We start from the raw sequence: 22,024 nt of genomic DNA on the forward strand, positions 1-22,024 counted from the left end.
AATATCACTTCAAGCACTGGGTTACTGTCTTTGAACATTGCAGTAATAAAACTTGGAAACTGCCGGCATTTTAGCCCCAAGACAACTTTGACTGACGTTTTTGTTTTTTTACAGCAGACTGGGTTAATAATGCTTGTTCTGTTGGCTGGAATAGGATATACTTTAGGATTTATTAATCAGAAAAGAAAATGTTGCCAATTATTAGCAAAGTATATTACTGAAGGGGAGTGACTTTCACGTGCATGGAGTGGGTTTCACTGAAACGAGTTCCTGTATAAGAACATCTTGCATGCCCTCTCTTCTTACCTAGGCAAGTTGTGTCTGTTATCGTGAAGGTAGGGTGCTACCATTAGGAAATGATGTACTATCAGTATTTTATCAAGTGGCTCTCACCAGCTTTGATGCATTCCATGAAATATTCTTTATTTTCCAAAATAATTTAAACAATGGGCTCAAAAGAAACCCCTCCATTGCACCACATCCAAAGCACCTATGCTTAAACTAGTTGTTGGGGGCCCTTCTACATAAGAGTGAGAAAAAAAACAATAGAAGGAATAAAAGATCCAACCTCCCTCCACCAACATAATTAGAGGATCCATTTTCTAAAATGTTCAGGGGGCAGGGAAGGGTGGTTAGGGCAGCTTAGCCTTGGACTTTTCCAAACAGATGCCCCCACGTATCGCATTGAGCATATCTTAATCCTTCTCAACTGTATATTTTTTGAGGTTTCCCAGTTTTTTGTAAAAAGAAAGTTTCAGTAATGCTGAACCTCTGAAGTTACATTCATTCAATTTGATCTCTATTGTTTTGTAACTGCAGTTGTCATTTTGTTATAGTTCAACATGGTGGGAGACTTCTTTGTACCCAATGGATCTAAAAAGTTGCTTTTCTTTTACCAAGAAGTTTCACAGGTTTGTATTTATATTGTCCATATTCTTATTATTGTGATAATTGAACCATTGTGTGCTGATTACTAATAGAAGCTTGCTTAACTTTTCATCACTATAGAAGTAAAATGGATCACTTCCTAACTTTAAAAAATATGAATCAAAGATCCTGTATATCTAAGAAAACACATAAAGCTCCTTTATCTGGATTTTTGAATAATAACTTTTTTAAAAATGTATATTCCACCTTTTGTGACACTTCCAAATAGATTACATTTAGGTACTCTAGGTATTTCCTGATCTCCAGAGGGCTTACAATGGAAGGTGAAGAGACTTGCCCAAAGTCACAAGGAGAGTCATATAGAATGACTATTACTCCCTAGCACAACATGTTATCAGCCTTATTTCCCTATGCATGAGCCTTATGATCTTTTATCACAGTGGTTCCCAAAATTGGTCCTCAAGGACCATAATCAAGACAGGTTTTTGAGATTTCCATATGGAATATGCATGACACACAAAAACATGATGGCAGAAAAAGACCTATGGCCTATCAAATCTGCCCAACTAGTTTAGCTTTACAATTCACATCAATCCCTCAGAGATCCCCTGTTTATCCCATACTTTTTTGAATGCAAATACTATTTTGACTCCACCACCTCCACTGGGAGACTATTCCATGCAAACATTACTCTCTCTGTAAAGAAATACAGTATGATTGCTCGTGAGTCTATTCCCTTTCACACTCATCCCATGACCGTTCGTTCTAGAACCTCCTTTCCATTGAAAGAAGCTTCCCTCCTGTACATGTAAACCTAGGAGGTATTTAATATTTTTTCATGCTTTTCTTTTAGGATATACATGTTTAAATATGTAAGTCGGTCCATTTATGCTTTAGAATGAAGCCCACTGACTATTTTAGTAGTCACCTTGTGGACCGACTCCAACCAATTTATATCCTTTTGAAAGTACGGTCTCCAGAATTATACACAGTACTCCAAGTGAAGTCTTACTAGGGACCTATACAGGGGCAATATCACCTTCCTTTTACAGATCTATTCCTCTCCTTTGGCTTTTGCCATCACTTTATTCACCTGTTTAGTCTCCTTAAGATGATCAGATATGATCACCCCCAGATCCTACTCTTCTTTTGTGTTTAGAAGAATTTCACCCCAATACTGTAACTCTCCCTTGAGTTTCTGCATCTTAAAAGTGAATTTTCAAAGAGTTTCACATGTATAAATATAGCATGTGAGCACGAAATAGCACATATTCACTTAAAGGCTATTTTATAAACCTGAAACGTACACATGGCAGTAATGAGGTGTGAATACATTTTCTCATATAAAAATGGGATGGGCCAACATTTATGCATATAAGTTATTTTATAACCTATCAAAGTGACTCCTGTATGTATGTTACTTGCATATATTTACAACTGCTAATTATCTGGTGTAAGTGAGAATAACATTCTTTATAGCTATACTGACTGCATGAGGGGTCTGAGTAAACTGGGGGGATTTCAGGCTGAAAAACATGGAGAGTCTTGATAACCTAGAGATAGACTGGGAAAACTGGTGGACTAATTGGTAAAGCTGGTAATTTCCTTCACACATGCATGTTACAAAATTTGATGATTTATGTGGGTAAAAGCCGATAAGTGCTAAGGAAAATATGCAAATTAAATCTCCACATGTAAAATTAGGATCACTTTGCTGCCAGTTAGCTGGATAAGTCTCAAAAGCTGCTACTTATTTGGCTAAGTAACATAGCTGGATAAGTGTTAAAACGTTACTTATCCGACTATCTTGAAAATACTTACCACGTATCTTTTCAAAACATGAGAATGTTGGATAGTTTTAAGCGTATTTTATATAGTGTGTGCACATTTACACATATAATACAAAATACATATGATTGCGCATGTTTGTGCATCTCTGTACATTCATTGGTGCACTTGCACATGTATTAAAGTTATCCTCCCTATGTATATCTCTGCATTTTTTAGCATTAAATCTTAGCTGCTGGATCCTAGACCTTTCTTTGAACTTCACTAGATCCCACCTCATATTTTCCATACCTTCCTGGCAGTCTACTCTTTTGCAGATTTTAGTATGATCGGCTAAAATACAAACCTTTCCCAACAATCCTTCCGCAATATTACTCACGAAAATGTTGAAAAGAACCAGCTCCTATTCAGAAAACTGGAAGTAAGGAGGATGCTGAGAACTACAGGCTGATTAGCCTGCCCTTTGTGGTGAGCAAATTAATAGAATCACTACTAAAACAAAGGAGAGTGCAGCAGGTTTTACCAGAGGATGATCTTGTCAGACAAATCTGATCAATTTCTGTTATTAGATAACCAGAGAGTTGGATCAAAGGATAGTACTAGTAGTGTCCTTGGATATCAGTAAGGCCTTTGACATGGCTCCGCATAGGAGCCTTATAAATAAATTGAACGCCCTTGGTAAAGGACACTAGAGTGACTGAGTTACAAACTGGTTGAGGGGGAGGCGACAAAGTGTAATGGTAAATAGAGTTCACTTGTGGTGTGGGGGTGTGGTACTAGTGGAGGGCCTATCTGCATATAATGGAGGCAGTGTATGCAAATAGATATCATGCACATTCATTGTAGAAATGCTGAAAATCCGAATGGATGGTTGCCTTCAGATTATATCATCTGCAGAAAAGAAAAACATGAAGCCAAAAATGCTTACCTACACTACAGTCACCATACAGCTTCATTTGAATGTCTTTAAAAGCATGTACATGGTCCTTCATAGGAATCAATGGGATACAAACAAAAAGTTAAAGAAAAATAGAAATCTTTTCAATGGTTTAAAAGGCTCTTATGTTTATAATGAATTGTAGAATATTGTACATAAATATATTTGTGAAGCTCATCACATTCCTAAAGTATTATCCCTTACTCATATGTTCTGTAGACTTAATTCAACTGTTTTATTTTGGAAAATAACACTATTATTTTTGACTGTTGAGGACTGATGGATAAATCTTGCCAGTCAAATGACATTTTGAATTAGATTCTTTAAGATATCAACATACCTGGGTAGGCCATACCTGTGTATGTTGATATCTTAAAGAATCTAACTCAAAATGTCATTTGACTGGCAAGATTTATCCACCAGTCCTCAACAGTCAAAAAAAATAGTGTTATTTTGCAAACATTGACTCTTGTTATTTTCAATATTTTACAATTTCTTGTAAGAAATGAATATGCACCTTTCAGGAATATAAGACACCACACATAAAGAAGAGAAAAACCAAAATAATAATAATAAAACTGAAAGTCTTTATATGTAAATTAGATGTTTAGCTTATTGCCAAATTGGACAGTTTCGAATGAAAATATAAACTGTGCACATCATTTTTAATAAATAGTAGATGACATATACGGTTGAGTTTATTGGATTGATCAAAATTAGAGCAAAAAAGTAGCGAGTTTCTTAGCATAATATGAAGTAGCATATTTGAGGCAAGCAAAAAACGTCTGATAAAAGCACTGTGGTACTTCAACACGAAGGTTAAATGTTAAGATAGAGAGTGGAACATTTTGCCAGCACAGCCCTCAAAGTTGCAACATTAAATAACTTGACAAAAAAAACTGGATATCTTTTAGAGGAAAAAGCGATTAGAGGACATTGACTGGAGAGATAAGTGATAATCCATGAAGTTTAAATGATAGTAGCACCTGAGGTTGAGAAGGACATTTTTGTTGTCAATGTGTTGGAGATGCTATCCTCTGGATTAGTGTAAAGGAAGACTCGCTAGGTAATTAGATAAAGGTTGAACTCCATGACCTCCATTGTGTTCTCAGTCAAAGCAGCTAATTGCAACTATGCAACAATTTTCAGTCTTGAATATCATTTGCTTAATATTGAGTATATTTTTTCATCACGTCATTTGAAATACTAATGTAAAATAATTATTTTCTAACATTTGATATTTAACGGGTTGTATGATTTTTTTTTTCTTTTATACCAGCAGCAAAAAACCGATGGGACCAACAACATCTCTGCCAATTCAATTTCTCCAAAGAAACTTTTTATTACCATGGGATCTACTGAGGTACACCTAATGCTTCCTAGTATGAATAATCAAGCAATAATTGCATGACAAGCTGTGTTTTCCTATCACTTAATTTCCTAGTGGAGGAGTTTTAGTTTGCCACCTTGACATATCAGGAAATGCCCAAACTAAAGAGAATTATTTGTGCCATCCTCTGGCACAAAAGAGCTTTGTATCAACAAGAAAATAGAATGCAAGCCTAAGACAAAGCTATATTTCCTGTATATGCAGAACGTTTTAAGCTAGCTCGGAGGCAGTGCTGTTTACTGTTATGTGGAGCATCTGGGTTCAGTTCCTGGGCCAGGATTTCCTTTTCTTCCAGCCAATGGGGCAACATGCTATGGAAGCAATGCTCACGGCCCTTGGGGGGAGGGGCCTTAGTCATCACTCAACAATGACACCTACTGGCTGGATATAGGTTCCAAATTTGTAGAGTCCTAGAGACAGCTCTGGAGCATGGCCCTCTGGCGAGGACTAATACTGCAATGGCTGGGCCAAGTAGATATGGAGGAAGGATATAAATAGGGTAAAAAATCCCTAGATAGTTGAAATGAAGGCTCATGGCAGAGACCAGTTCTGATTGGGCTGGAAGCCCAAAAGTGTAGGATGCATTTGTTAGGCTAAAAAAATCAATACTAAGTCATTTTTTAAAAACATTTCTTAGCTGTTCTCCAGAATCACTGGGAATTACTATATTTGGAAGACTGCCACAAACTATCTCACAAAATGAGATTGATGGGTTCATACAATGTGTAAGATGTCCTTTGTGTCATTTTCAGACAAGCTGGAATTCGGGATCACTCCTGTAGAAGCAGGACTGCTTCTACAGGAGTGCAAGGCTTCTGTGCTGGTCTTCTACCTATCCAGCCTCTCCCCGACAGGTTGAGCCCTTGGGTTCTGGAATCCGGTAGGACTCCTCTTAGAGAATGTCATGGTGATGCAGGCACAGACTGGGAGCTAGATACAGGCATATACTGAGGGCTGGAACTAGGTACAGTTTGGAGGCTGGAACTAAGTACTGACAGGACTGGAGATGCTGGATTCAAGGGAAGGCTTAAAGCAGAGACAAAGACAAGGCCTGGGAATGCGTACAAGGGATTGGACTGGGCAGAACAAGACAAGGACTGGACAAGGACTGGACTAGACAGGCAACAGGAAATAAGAAGGCCCAAACAGGGCACAAGACTGGCTAGGCGATCCTAGAAGACCTGAAGGTCGCAAGGTAGGATAGGAAAGTCCAAGAGGGCACTGAACATGGCAGGTGGGCCTGAAAGGCTGTAGAATAAGGCCTGATGGCCTGGAAGGGCCCAAAGCAAGGCAGGTAGGCCTGGAATGCCACAAAGCAAGGCAGGAGGCCAAGGTAGGCTGCAAGGCAAGGTAGAAGGCCTAGGTAGGCCACAAGACAGGACAGAAGGCCTGGGTAGGCCACAAGGCAAAACAGAATAGCAAGACAAGGATGGCCAGGTCAAGGAGCTGAGGTGACTCAATGAATAGGCACTGAGGGAATGGACAAGCTGGCTTAAGTAGGGCTGGAATTGCTGTGTCAGGTGATCATTGAGGAAGTGGCTAGGGCAGCTATGAGTGTAGCTCACTGATGACATCTGCTGGTGGGGAGGCCAGATAGCAGGTGGAACCGTGACACTTTGTGATGCATAGACTAAAAAAGACAATTGAATCTACTGAGTGTGAGATAATTTGTGGCTTTCATGCTATCATGGCTGCTTCTAGAGGTTCAGAGGAATTGTAAGGGAGCAGCCACAAGAATTTAAAAAAATTGAGTCCATTTTCAGCCAATGTCTTGCCAGCAAATGTAGGCCTAGATTCATCTAAAAGCTATAAATATAGTGAAAATAGCACCTGTGATAAAAAGGGGGCATGGTTAGGCTTAATTTCCTTGCTCCTGCATGTAATTTATCATACCTGCACTAATTTTCACATCACATGCTGATTAATCCACCGCAGGCACGTTACCAACCAAAAAAGTTATTATCATCACAAATTCCATTCAGGCAGGAGAGAGAGTAAGAGAGAGAGAGAGACTCTATAGAGACCAATATGTAACTTTACTATTTTTACCACTGTAAGAGGGGCACTTTTAACTCGGGATGGTGTAGGTTTGGGGGGGGGGGGGGCAGTTTTACATACACAGCCAGAGGTACAAACAGCAAAGTTGACATCACTGAAGATTTTCTGACATTTGGAGCGATGAAAGGTAAAAAGAGGAGATTATTTGTACAAAGTATTCTCACAGGACAAGCAGGATGGTAGTCCTCACATATGGGTAATGTCAGTGGATGGAGCCCTGTCACGGAAAACTTTTCTGTCAAAGTTTCTAGAAAGCTTTGACTAATACTGGCACACTGAGTACACTGAGCATGCCCAGCATGCCATTATCCCTCTGTCCACAGGTGTCTCCCTTCAGTCTTCTTTTTTCTGCGCTGCAGTTATCATCGCGGTCAGGAGCTCTGTGAGAAATTTCTCACAACGTTTCTCATGGAAACACTTGAAGTTTTACTTCACACATAATTTTTCACTACACGGGTCTCCCTTCGCGTACATTTAATTGACGCTCGGTGAGTACTATGCCCAATTTTTCAGTCGGTCCCTGTCACCTCACTAACGGTTTCCCCGGCCTACCAACCAAATTGAGGTCTCCCTTCTCCCTGTGTTTTTATCCTCAGTTAGCCCCACAAAGCCTATGAGTGTCCTCCTGCGATCCTCCACCTGGTTATTAGAGCTAGAGGGATAGGGACATCCACGGTTACCATTGCCAGCAGGGCCGCTGTCTAATCCATGCCTCCATCGATTCCCTCAGTACCTTTGTTGCGGTCGATACCCCCATCGATACCTTCTGGCCTCCATCAATGCCATCGATACCCCCCTTCGGTTCCATCGACGCCATTGATGCCCGCATCGATTCTGTCAGTGCCATCGATGTTTACATCCATGACACTGATCCCCCCCATGAATTCCATCGATGCCCACATTGGTGCCATCAATGCCCGGGTCGATGCCATCGATGTCCATGTCAATTCCATCGATGCCCATGTTGATGCCAGTGTCAGTGCCATCGTTGCCCAAGTACATTCCGTCGGTGCCATCATTGATGCCTTCGTCGACTCCACCGATGCTGTCGATGCCATCGGTGCTTCTGTCAATGTTATCAGTGCTCCACTCGTGCCATCAACACTTCCATCGATGCTATCGATGATACCCTCGAGGCTGCCTTCAATGCCATCATTGATACCGTCAATACTACTGTAGCGCCTAAATGCAATGCCCTCGACTAAACAAAATGCTCCATACTTCAGGTTCTTAACCAAAGCCCCATATCATCCTAGGCACTAGACAGTGCCAAGAGCAGTGCAGGCATGCTGACAATCTGTCACCCCTTGCCATCCAAGACAGCGAGGGCATCCACCAGTGAGGGCGCTGGGGAAAGACCGGGCTGAGCACTGTGGCAATCATCGTCACCGGCACGGTGACCGTCTGCCACCGAAGCAATCCAGAACATTGGTGCTATCTTACTCGGTGCTGGAGAATGACCGGGCCGAGTGCCAAGGGAGACATTGCTACTGCCACCGCCACTGTTCTGCACATCGGTGGCAGTTCCTTGGTGCTGGAGAATAACCGGGTCGAGCTCTGAGGAATACCTATTCCACACCGGCGTCAATGTACATTGAGCCAGTTGCAAAATGAGCCCGGGTTCATGAGTCATGTGCTTCTCTGCACCCGAGGCACCGAGGCATTCCCCACTGACACTGGTGCGGGGTTCTGAGCTACCAGAAAATAATGTGGAAACGCCAGACACGCCTAGTCTGTCTCCTCTGTAGCTGTGCTACCATACCAGATTACAGAGTTGAGCCAGACGATTATGTCCCTCAGCTGTCCTCGATGCCTCCTGAAATCCATGGAGCCATCGAGATTCACCAACTCATCCTTCTGCGATCCATCATGAAGGATGGTAAGTACTCTAAACCCACTTCAGCAGCAATCCCATCGAGACCTGGTAGCTAAATTGGGCCACATGGTTTCGGAAGGTTCTAGGTCGTGTTATCTTCCAAGAACCGTATTAGTGTCACATATCGCTATTGCCAGCTTTGTTTGACATAACACCGGGAGAACCTCTCTACCCATATTTTGGGATTGCATCGAGGCATCCTCCTGTTGTCTGCAACGGGACTTCATCCTCAAGATCTTGCACCGGAAGCTGGTTTCTTTACTGGCCTCATGGCATGACATTACAAATATTATAGCCAAATCCACGTGCCCCCTACAAGCCAAACTCATCTCCTCACAAAACAACAACAAAAAGAAACCTTGGTACTCCCACGAACTAAAAAACCTCAAACAACAACTTCGAAAATCCGAAAAGATTTGGCGCCATGACCCATCTCATAAACATTTGGCACAATTCAAATCCTCCCTACACCTGTATAAAGAAAAACTTAACAATACAAAACGAGATTTCTTCGCTAACAAAATACACCAATTCCAATACAATCCTAAAGTGCTATATGAGTACGTTAACTCTCTTACCAAGTCAGCAGCTTCTGACGTCCCAGATGACGTAGCCAAATCTAAATGTGAAGAACTTGCCACATTTTTCCAAACCAAAATAGACAAATTGATATCCAAGTTCACCAATGCATCATCCACTCCCATCCAACAATCTGAACCCATCTGCAACCAAATTAAGACTAGAAATAACACTAATATTCTATCTTCTCTATCATGCACTTCTACACTAGAAATAGAAATTCTCATTAAAAAGGCCAAACCCTCCACCCATCCAACTGACACAATACCCACCAAACATCTTCTCGCAATACCTAACCTGATTGCTAAACCCTTAACTAATATCATCAACCTGTCCATTAACTCAGGAAAGGTACCTGTCCCCCTTAAACAAGCAATCGTCAAACCTATTCTAAAAAAACCTAAACTAGACCCCTCTGATCTAGCCAATTACCGCCCCATTTCCAATCTCCCTTTCATATCCAAACTCCTTGAAAAAACCGTTAACAAACAACTCACCGAATATCTCGATGACAATCACATCCTTGCACCTTCTCAGTACGGTTTTCGAAAATCTCATAGCACCGAGACTCTTTTACTCTCTCTATCAGATCATATACTCAAAGGCTTCGAGAAAGGACAATCTTATATCCTTGCCTTTCTTGATATCTCCTCTGCGTTTGATACCATCAGCCATTCCATTCTCCTACAGCGATTAACTGAAATTGGCATCACAGGTGTTGCTCTCAATTGGTTCAACTCCTACCTTAGTAACAGAGATTTCAAAATTCAGCTAGGAAATCATATCTCCAAGGCCATACCCCTCAAGCAAGGTGTCCCACAAGGTTCATCCCTCTCCTCAACCCTTTTCAATATCTACATCTTACCCCTCTGTTACCTCCTTTCTAGCCTCAACCTCCCTCACTATATATACGCTGACGATGTTCAGTTGCTCATCCCCATTACCGACTCTCTTTCAAAAACCATGGATATCTGGAAAGATACCCTTCAATCCATAAACAATCTCCTATCTTCCATCCACTTAGCCCTTAATACCACTAAAACTGAAATTATGCTTATCTCACCCCAAAACCAACTGAACTCCTCTCTTCTGTCACACATCCCATTTGCTCAACAAGTCCGAGATCTGGGTATCATTCTCGATGGCCACCTCACACTGAAGAAATTCATCAGTAGTATAATAAAGGATGGATTTTTTAAACTTCACACCCTTAAGAAACTTAAACCTCTACTTCATCCTCCTGACTTCCGTACGGTTCTACAAACCATTATCTTTGCCAAAATCGACTATTGTAATTCCCTTCTCCTCGGACTCCCCAACAATGCCATCCACCCCCTTCAAATACTACAAAATACAACAGCCCGGATTTTGACCAACACACACAGACACGACCACATCACACCGGTCCTAAAAGATCTACTTTGGCTTCCCATAGCTTCCCGTATACAATATAAGGCTCTCTCACTCGTTCATAAGGCCTTGTTCAATCCCGAAATGAATTGGTTCAATGACACCCTCCGATTTCACCAAGCTAATAAACCCACTAGACACATTCATCTCGCCACCATGCCCACCACCTCACCTAAACTTTACAAATTAACCTCCACGAGAGCCCGTGCATTATCTATCGCCGGGCCTATTCTCTGGAACACAATGCCAGTTGAACTTCGCCAAGAAGAATGTTCAAAAACCTTCAAGCGCAAGCTCAAGACCTGGCTCTTCACCAAAGCATATACTTAAAGTCCCCGTGCTCTCATCTACACCCTCCCTTCTCTGTCCCCTCTTGACTTGGTTTTTCACTAAAAGCGGGTGAGTCCCCGCTTGAACTGGCTTCTCCCTAAGCTTACACCATTCCTCTTCTCCCTCCCTTCTGTATTACCCTTCCCCCCTCCATTCCCTACCTCTCCCCCCCCCTTCTCACCTCACCCCTCCCTGAACTATTGTTATTTTATATTATTCCCTATAATTGTACATTTTGTATATACCTGCAATCTTCGCTTACAATAATTCACTAATCTAATTTTATTCTTCTGTCACTTCTCCCCCCCCTTTTTTCTCTTCTTTTACCATCTTGTAATCATGTTACTCTAATTTTAGTTTAATGTTTTACTTCCCCTACCTTTCCTCATGCTCTAGTTATTATGTTCCAAAATTTTTTAACTGTATTATGTTAAACTTGTTCGATGTAAAGCGCCGCCACTGGCACTAGTTTCTTGTTACGCTGTGAACCGATGTGATATCTTTGATGAATATAAAACCGTTAAATAAAATAAATAAATAAATAAATAAATTTACACTTCCCCCGCCCTCTGCGATGTCAGCAGGAGATGTCTGGTGGCCTTAAAATCTTCTGTGCAGTGGTTTTGGGAGAGGAAAGAACACTGGAAGCTCTCTTCTTTCAGCAGGAGGGGACTGGTGGCTTTAAAATCATTTGTGTAGAAATTTTGTTGCTCATGCCTCTGTGCTGGCAATGGGAAAAAAGAAGAAAGGCAGTGGATATGCTGTCCCATCTCAACCTACTACTGCAGCCTAATTGAGCAAGCTGTCTATTGCTGCTTTTTTTCCACCAGGTATGTTGGGATCAGTAGAACTGGAAGCAGTTTTCCCATTTAAGAGGAGACTGGTTTCTCTGAGTCCCACTGGACCTTAACCTACATTGACTTTCAACCCAGCTTCCAGAGGATCTGTCAATTGGGCAATGATGAAGATTCTCTCCACTGCCTGCTAGGGATGTGCATTCATTTAAAATGAAAGTGCAAAGCGCAACAAATAAGGCATATTTGTTTTATTTGGGGTGCCCCGAATCGAATCAGGGCCCCCTTGAATAAAACAAATCTTATTCATTCAATTCATTTTAAACTAATGCATCAGGCCTAGGCCAAAAGCCGGTGCCTCACCTAGAGCATAGGCCAAGGCCTAAAGCAGGGTCCATAGCCTAGGCCCAATCGTGACCTCCGAAAATGTAAAAGAAAATTTACCTTGTTCGTCGAGTATTCGATGAAGGCTGGGCCCCGACAGCTGGGCCTCAGCCTAGGCTGGAGCCTGGACCCAGACCTGATGCCACAATGCAACCCAGAGGCCAGTTCCTGATACCTGGACCTTGGCCTAGAATCAGGCCAAGACCCGGAGCCCAGGCCTTGCAGCTCCTCGCGCATCATCTTCTTCTTCCTTCTGACACCATATGTTGCAATTAGAGTTAATTAACTCCGGCACATTCACCCCATTGCACAGTAGAAAAAAAGAAGAGGACGATGTGGAAGTTGCTGAGAGGCCTGAGCTCTGGGCCTGGATCTAACCCTAGGCTGAGGTCCAGGAATCGGGACCTGACCTTTGGGTTGGGTTGCGGTATTCGGCTTGGGTCCGGTTCGAGGCCCCGGTGTTGGGACCCAGCCTCCAGGCTGGGTCGTGGCATAACAGTGTCAGGCCCGAGTCTGAGCCAAAGCCCCGGCATCAGGGCCCAACTTCCAGGTTGGGTTGCAGTGTTGAGAACTGGATCTGGGCTGAGTCCCAGGTGTTGGTACCCGGCCTCTAGATCATGGCATCAGGCCTGGGTCCAGGTTGAGGCCTCGCTGTTGGGCCCAAACTCTGTGCCAGGCCACGGTGTCAGGCTTGGGTTCCAGACTAGGTCGAAGCCTCAGCATTGGGTAAGCTGAGATGATCTATGCATTACCAAAGCTTCAGCCTGGGCCTAGGCCTTTTTTCTCACAAATGAAATGAATCAACACTCCACAAATCAATATTCTTGAGAAAAAATCCTCCCAAAAACAAACCACAACGAAAACTAATGTTTTTTCCCTGCACAACCCTACTGCCTTCTGGAGATGAGAGGTCCTTAGGAGCTGTTCCTGGAGATATGTTGTTGACTCCCCCAGATTATGTAGCTGGGCTTGCTTTACCATCTTCTAAGCAAGGTATTATAACTTTAGATGAATTATGAGCTGCCATCTCTAAGCTGGACCAGACTGTAAACCTCAAAATTTGACTCTCTGGCTAATATCATTCATAATTATTCTGCAGTTTTGAAAGAACATTCTCAAGTTATTTCTGAACAGTCTGGAAAGTTTAGTGAATTGTAGCTCAAATATGTTAAGTTTTAGGAATGTGAAGCAGCCCTTATAAAGGACTGTCAGTCTATTCATCGCAGGCTTGAAAATTTGGGCAGAAGGTGTAATTTTAAGATTTTTAAATTTTCCTATTTGTGCTATCTTATCACCACTAGAAATGCTTAGAAAGTTTTATTTAGTAGTCCTTAAGATTTCAAAAGAGGCTATACCAGAAGTTCTAAAGTTTCTAATTGATCTGATATAAAAAGTTCTTCTTTTGTTTCCTCTCAGTCAGAGGTTCCTGGAAATGTAGTGGACCTTTCTGCTTTCTTAGAGCAGTCCAGCTCAGAGAATATGGATAGGTCAACTTTATTGGTAGTTTTTGCCAGAGAATCAGACTCTTAAACTTTTATTTTGTTTCACAAGTAACATTTTCATGGGTAAAAAATGTTTTTGTTCCCTGACATCAGGGAAACTCAAGTTAGAAGGAAGCTTTATCTTGAAAAAGAAACCTATGATTTTGGCCTTTGGTGCTACTTTTGCACTATGCTTTCCTTCCAAGTGTATAATTAATCTTCAAAATGTCAAATTCATCTCTATAGATCCTATCCAATTAGAAGTTTTTTGCAAGATAGACCGATTGCAGCTGGAGCTAGCAAGATGGGTCATGTAACTTAGGTAGAATCTTAGTAGTAGATTCTTTATTTGTTTAAAATGGTATTTCTTTTGTGCTCTTCTCTTCCTATTAATGTGGACTAAATAGCAATTGTAATTGTATTTATATTGCTTTTTCTTTTTTCTGCTTTTTTTATTCATGTCTATTTTATTCTTTAAGCAAGATATTTCTTGAAATTGTCTTTTTTGAAATTAATAAAGAGATAGAATATTAAAAAAAACATACAAGTTTGAACTTGGCATGTAAAATAGCTGAAATAAATCTACTCACACACGGGCGGATTTTAAAAGCCCTGCTCGCGCAAACAAAAGTACGCTGGATTTTATAAGATACGCGCATAGCCGCGCGTATCCTCTAAAATCCTGGATCGGCGCGCGCATGGCTGCCGATTTTGGGCAGCCGGCGCGCGCCGAGCCGCGCAGCCTGCCTCCAAGGCTGCTCCGAAATCGGAGCGGCCTCGGAGGGAACTCTCTTTCTCCGTCCCCTCACCTTCCCCTCCCTTCCTCTACCTAACCCACCCCCCCAGCCCTATCTAACCCCCCCTTACCTTTGTCCGTAGATTTACGCCTGCGAGAAGCAGACGTAAATCTACGCGCGCCAGTGGACTGCTGGCGCGCCGTCCTCCGACCCGGGGGCTGGTCCGAAGGCCTGGACCACGCCCCCGGGCCGGCGCCATGCCCCGGCCCTGCCCCCGAAACGCCGCATCATCAGGTCCCGCCCCGACACGCCCTCGACACGCCCTGTCACAAAAACCCCGGGATATATGCGCGTCCCGGGGCTCTGCGCGCGCCGGCGGCCTATGGAAAATAGGCGCGCCGGCGAGCAGGGCTTTTAAAATCCGCCCGTTAGCAAATGCGTGCTGCACGTGAATGCTTCATAGACACGCGTGTATGTTAATTTTTATGTGCATAACATTTTGAAAATTCACACCATAGGGTATGATTCTCAAAATTCTGTCATGTTATTAAATGCCATATGGCAATTAAGTGTGTTCTAGCATTATCAGTGTTCTGGATATGTGGATGTGTTTTTAAGTTCCAGAGCATACAAGAGGAAAGTACCAAATAAAGGGGTAGATTTTTAAAAACTGCGCGATCGCGTACTTTTGTTTGCGCAGCAGGCGCAAACAAAAGTACGCTGGATTTTATAAGATACGCGCATAGCCACGCGTATCCTCTAAAATCCTGGATTGGCGCGCGCAAGGCTGCCGATTTTGGGCAGCCGGCGCGCGCCGAGCCGCGCAGCCTGCCTCCGTTCCCTCTGTGGCCGCTCCGAAATCAGAGCGGCCTCGAAGGGAACTCTCTTTCGCCCTCCCCTCACCTTCCCCTCCCTTCCTCTACCTAACTCACCCCCCCGGCCCTATCTAAATCCCCCCCTACCTTTATCCATGGATTTTTTCGCCTCCCGGAGGGAGACGTAAATCCACGCGCGCCAGCAGGCTGCTGGCGCACCGAGACCCGACCCGGGGGCGGTTCCGGAGGGCGAGGCCACGCCCACGGAATGCCCCGGGCCGAAACGACGCCCCCGGGCCCGCCCCCAAAACGCCGCGTCCCGCCTCCAAAACGCCGCATCGTTCGGACCCGCCCCCGACACGCCCCCCTTCAGAAAACCCCGGGACCTACGTGCGTCCCGGGGCTCTGCGCGCGCCGGCGGCCTATGGAAAATAGGCCGCCGGCGCGCAAGGCCCTGCTCGCGTAAATCCGCCCGGATTTACGCGAGCAGGGCTTTTAAAATCCACCCGAAAATGAACATTTAACTTTCTCCAGAAAACCTTTCAAACCAGCTTCAGATATTGTAAGCTAAATTAATGTGGTTCATTATTATGTTTTAAGTTTCAAACTGATTGCAAATTCATTTGGTGAAGAAAACAAAATGAGAACTGTGATGGAGAGTATGTCCATATGCTTTTGAGACTGCATATTTTGTATTTTCTTTTATACAGGGTTTGACTGGGATTTGTTTATTTTTCTTGAGGACTACAGAAAAAGCAATTTCTATAGCAAATGTCTCTCAGGTGAGTTGTCCCCTTTGAAAGAACAAACTATTTTCTGGGCAATGAGGGTAGAAAACACACAAGGTAACATTGATTCTTTATAGAAAACAATGGTGACATGCACTAATGACACCAAAAATTACTCAAAGGTTTAGGAGTTTTGCATATTGACATAATAAGCTATCATCTTTTTGTAAGGCAACATGAACAGCACCATAGATTTTGTTAGTTTCAACATGTTAACAAAATATATTATCTAAGAGAGAGCAACCTTTAATGACTGTATGCCTCCTATTGACCTTAGATTGCAACAAAGAAAGTTAAGGATGCTACAGAACTCATTCATTTGACAGGATTACAGTAGGAGTTGAGCATTAATAGCTTAATAATTATCTTCCTGCTGTCAAGCAGCTAGTGTAAACAAGTTATTCTCAGGAACAGTGTAAAGTGAAATAAACCATGTATGATTTCTGCTCCAGGAAGGCTGCTGATTAGTAGAATGACATCTAGCAATCAGGAAGCACATACATTATATTTATTACTAGGGATGTGAATCTTTTTTTATCGATTTAAATTATCGTTCGATAATTTTAAAATCGTCATTAATCGGTAAGGGACTCGATAGAATAGGAATTCCCTCGATTTATCGTGAAAAATCGTTAAATCGAGTACGGGAATTATTTGGGGGGGAGGGCGGGAAAACCGGCACACCAAAACAACCCCTAAACCCACCCCGACCCTTTAAAACCAATCCTTTACCCTCCCCCACCCTCCCGAACCCCCCCAAAATGTTAAATTACCTGGTGGTCCATTGGGGGGGGGGTGTGTCCCGGCGCGATCTCCCGCTCTCTGGCCATCGGCGCCATTTTTGCTACCACTGATAAAAATGGCGCCGATGGCCCGATAAAAAAAAAACCCACCCTGACCCTTTACAAATTACCCCTTTGCTTCTCCCACCCTCCCGAACCCCCAAAAACCTTTTACATGTACCTGGTGGTCTAGCGGGGGGTCCGGGAACCATCCCTTCAATCATACCCTTGGTGCCGGTGCCGGTGCTGGACTGGTTTCAAAATGGCGCCGATCGCCTTTGCCCTCACTATGTCACAGGGAGCGACCGTCACTCCCTGTGACATAGTGAGGGCAAAGGCGATTGGCGCCATACTGGCAGTCGATCGCCTTTGCCCTCACTTTGTCACAGGGAGCGACGGTCGCTTCCTGTGACATAGTGAGGGCAAAGGCAATCGGCGCCATACTGGCGCCATACTGGCAGAAGATAACTACTGGTTATCTCCCCTAGTGACAACAACCCCCTCGCAAATAATGCTAGCACCCCATTAGCAAACCAGGTCAGAGATCTTGGGGCCACCCTTGACTCTAGAATGAATTTCAAAAAATTCATTAACGCCACAACCAAAGAATGCTTCTTCAAGCTACAGGTCCTGAAGCAACTTAGACCGCTCTTACACTTCAAGGATTTCCGTTCGGTGCTTCAAGCCATACTGTTTTCAAAGATCGACTATTGTAACGCTCTATTACTTGGTCTCCCCGCTTCGTCCACCAAACCTCTTCAGATGCTGCAAAACGCAGCGGCTAGGATCCTTACAAACACTCGTCGCAAGGACCATATCACACCAATCCTAAAAATCCTACACTGGCTGCCCATCCAATATAGAATACTTTTCAAGGCTCTCACCATCTCACCATCATCCACAAATCCGCCTACCAGCAATCCACTCTCCAACTCACCTTCCCACTCGAATTACATACTTCAGCAAGACCGATCAGAACTGCCTACAAAGGTTCGCTCAAGGCCCCCCCCAACAAATCATCTGTCCACAACTCTATTCACAAGCGTGCTCTTTCAACAGCAGGTCCACTACATTGGAATTCACTTCCCCAAGACTTACGCCAAGAACAATGCCATTCAACATTCAGAAAGAAATTGAAAACCTGGCTGTTCGCAGAAGCCTACCGCTGAAGGATCTCCTCAACCATCACTGTCTCTCATTCTCCCACCCCTCCTTAATCCCTACCCCCCCCTCTTTTCCCTCTCCCCTTCCCCCCCACCCAACCTCACCCTTTCCTTCTCCCACTGGACATACCATGCTAATAACTGCCTAGGATAAATCTATGTTTACGTATCTTATAGTTTTTGTTGATTATATATATATATTTATCTCTCTCTAATTGTTTCTTAGTTTAAATTCTGTACTGTCTTCCATTGCCCAGGTTTTATGCTCCCTGTTTAATGTAACTTTACTTTCTACCTTGATGTTAATTGGTTTCCCCTCAGTTACATTGTAAACCGGTACGATAAGACCTAGTCTTGAGCATCGGTATAGTAAAAGAAAATAAATAAATAAATAAATATCTTAGGCCTGGATTTATGAAAATGCAATATCGCATGTGATAGGAAAAGGGGCCTGCTTTATGGTAATAGGCTGTTCATTGCAAAGTGCACTAATACCTCTACATCCAATGAGAGAAAGAGAGAGAGAGAGAGAGCGCACCTAGCCGTAATGTGCTCACACTAGAGAGGTATTTATATCTCTATAGGAAGCCCACTTAGTAACTCCAGGTGAGGTTTAGGTATTAGAGTAGGGGTTAGGGGCCACTTTGACATTCAAAGTGAGACGTATGAACAGCACAGTGCTCTCTTGTGAAGATTTGACGACCTTCGGAGTGAGGAAACTCACCCAAAGATGAGATTTGTGCAATGTTCGCTCGACCTAGCTCGACCCCCCCAAAAACCTTTTACATGTACCTGGTGGTCTAGTGGGGGGGGGGGGGGGGTCCGGGAGCCCGGTGCTGGACTGGTTTCAAAATGGCTCCAATCGCCTTTGCCCTCACTATGTCACAGGGAGCGACGGTCGCTCCCTGTGACAAAGTGAGGGCAAAGGCGATCGACTGCAAGAGAGCACTGTGCTGTTCATACGTCTCACTTTGAATGTCAAAGTGGCCCATAACCCCTACACTAATACCTAAACTTCACCTCGAGTTACTAGGTGGGCTTCCCATACAGATATAAATACCTATCTAGTGTGCAGGTACTATGGCTAGTCTCTCGCTCTCATGAAAAAGGTATAGTTAAAATCAGCATTATGTGATTTGATAAGTGACATCTATGGAATAATCTGTTTTTCAGTGATAATGGGGCTTTCATATTCTTACTTATGAGTACTGCGTTCCAAGTCAATATCAGTATTTTTGTAGGTGGAAGATCACCAGCAAATTTTTGGTTGTAGGCAGCAGACTGAAAGATAGCATATGACTCTTTTGCTGGCATTGGTTTTCCTTTTAATCACTTTTTTCTTTTTTTTTTTTTTGCAGATTTTAATCAGGTTCTATGAATATTGTTCTGTATACGGTTTGGTTAAAATCAACAGTGGTAAAATATGTTTTCCTATTTTTAGGAAGTGAATTTTGGAATGTTTGAATGCAGTAATGGAAGTATACTGCAGGGCCTGGAAATGTTACTGGCTCAGGTTATGGTTCCTGCACTTAGATCCCAAGAGGTAATTATTATCATTTTCTTTACTACAGCTTTCTAAAGACACAGTAACAGCAGACCTGAGGATAACTCATGTCTTGACAATGGACTGAAAGATTAGTGGTGAAGTATCAGATTCCTTATTTAGGCCATTAGTGGGGTAATTTTGTAATCGCTCACATAAGAAAGGAAGAAAAAACACATATATGTTACAGTTCACCAATTTTCAAAGTGAACTTACATGTTTGTTGATTTTGAAAATGAGTCCATCAAATCTACACACACACAATTATACCTGTTAATTTGTGTCACACATTTTGGGGAACATTTTAAGTGCATATTTTTGAAATCCAAAAGTATGTATGATAAGGCAAACCCCTCCCCAACTCTGTTCCTGACAATACCTCTTCTCTGTCTGGGTAAACTTATGTACATACAGGACATACATGTGTAAGTGTATCTGCATTTTGAGTCAACAATGTTATAACAAGCCATTTCCACAGGTAAAACACAATTTTACCCATTGAAATATCTTTCAAAATTATTGACTCTATGACTAAAAAGTAACAAAGATCTTTATTGCCATTAGAAACCAATAAGATCTATAAAGATTCTTGTTACCATATTTTAGCAAGATAAGATGAGTTGCTTAAGTTAGCACTACGCTATTACTCCTTAACTTGACATATATTAACAAGTAATAGTTGGTATGTTACAACTAAATTGTATTCAAACAGATGTGATCATTACAATGGAATAGCTGGGTGACTCTTCAACTGATTTAACAGCTTGTGCAATGCATGTGAAACTTTGGAGGGCTGAAGGGAAAAAGGTGATATTATTAATATTGTTTCCCAATTTCATTTGGGTAAATGGAAGTCTGAATAAGTGATTTTGCCCAAGATCACACTCAGTCAATAAAAGAGATGGAAACAGGACTGAAGAGCTCAGATCCCTTTTTTCAACCACTAAATCCAGGCCCATCTACAATTACAATAACACGGGAAGAACTTCATGAATTAGTAGTGCAGCCAGTTTTGTTTATCTTTATGCAGTTGTCCCCATGGAGAGGTTTACTTTCCAAAGTGGTTTTGTGTGGTGATGGCAGAAAATACTGATGGTTGGTTGGTGACAGAGTCTCTGTTATGCAGAACAGTATATTAAAAAGCTTAAGCAAATATATTGGTCAGAAGAAAGACGAGTATAGAAAATAAATAATTGTTGTTTTAGGGAATTAAGGGGGTAATTCGGAACATAAAATATCTGCCTGGTATTTCTAACTAACCAAAAAGAAAAGCAATATTTTGACGTGTATTACATAGTCTACTACACTTCTCTTTGCCAAGCTGCCAGCAAGCACAATAGAAGTTATTCTATTTTGGAACCTTTTGGATAATAGTGTGATTTCTGTTTTGTATCTGATATAGGGTTTGAGTATTATAGTTTATTTGTGATCACTAAATATTAATAAATTAGCAGGAGGAGACAGTAAGCAGTGCTACTTACTTGCTGCTGCCTTTTCCTTCTCTGTTGACATCCTGCTGAAGTTGGAACTATGTAGGTCTCACAAGACAGTGGGGCCCCACAAGATTCAGATTTCAGCAGGAAGACAGCAGCAGCAGGTAAGGAGTGCTATTCATTCAATAGAGATGACACTGAGTAGGGAGGGGAAGGTAGTAATGCCAGAGGAATAGGGGAGGGAAGGGAAGGTGGTGATTCCAGGTGGTGTGGTAAAGGGATGGGAAGTTGTGCTGTTGGGAGATGAGAAAGTGAAGGGATGTAGGTGAGGAAGAGAAGGTAAGGTATAAAGTGGTGGTTCTAGGAGTGGGGGAGGTAACTTAAAGTAAGGTAGTGGTGCTGCCAGTGGGTGGAAGAGGGAAGATAAGGTGGTGATGTCAGGGGTAGAGGAAGAAGAGAAGGTAATGATTCCAGGAACTGGTAGGGAATAGATGGTAGTGATGCCAAGAGGTGGGAGGGAAAGTGGTGGTCAGGCAGTGAAGTAGAAGAAGGAATCTGACCTGAATCCAAAAGATTTTGCAAATTTTAGTCATTATCTCATCATTTTCCTTCATCGCCAAAATTATTGAATTGGCAGTGCTGAAACAGCTTGATAAATTAATCCAGGATAATCATATATTTGACCAATTCCTATTCAGCTTATGAAAATGTTTAAGCATTGCAATTTTGCTAATTTCGAGTCTTGATGTTATCAAACGAGGATTTCACAATGGTTCTAGCTATGTATTGGTGTGCCTTGATGTGTCAGTCATGTTTGATACCATTGATCATGCTATCTTGTTTCTTGG

At 42.6% G+C, this 22,024-nt stretch overlaps 1 protein-coding gene across 1 annotated transcript in view; it reads left to right on the forward strand.

Annotated features, from left to right (window-relative positions):
* The first annotated feature begins 845 nt into the window (after positions 1 to 845).
* The window catches only part of LOC115083294 (dynein heavy chain 5, axonemal-like), a 1,259,434-nt gene continuing 1,238,255 nt past the window's right edge, over positions 846 to 22,024 (forward strand). The window contains exons 1-4 of the mRNA XM_029587102.1: positions 846 to 911; positions 4,893 to 4,976; positions 16,178 to 16,249; positions 19,642 to 19,743. Coding sequence (XP_029442962.1) covers positions 4,962 to 4,976; positions 16,178 to 16,249; positions 19,642 to 19,743 — 189 coding nt within the window. The 5' untranslated portion in view covers positions 846 to 911; positions 4,893 to 4,961. The remainder of the gene's footprint in view (positions 912 to 4,892; positions 4,977 to 16,177; positions 16,250 to 19,641; positions 19,744 to 22,024) is intronic.

The sequence above is a fragment of the Rhinatrema bivittatum genome, chromosome 2, assembly GCF_901001135.1.
Source record: "Rhinatrema bivittatum chromosome 2, aRhiBiv1.1, whole genome shotgun sequence".
Classification (NCBI taxonomy): Eukaryota; Metazoa; Chordata; class Amphibia; order Gymnophiona; family Rhinatrematidae; genus Rhinatrema; species Rhinatrema bivittatum.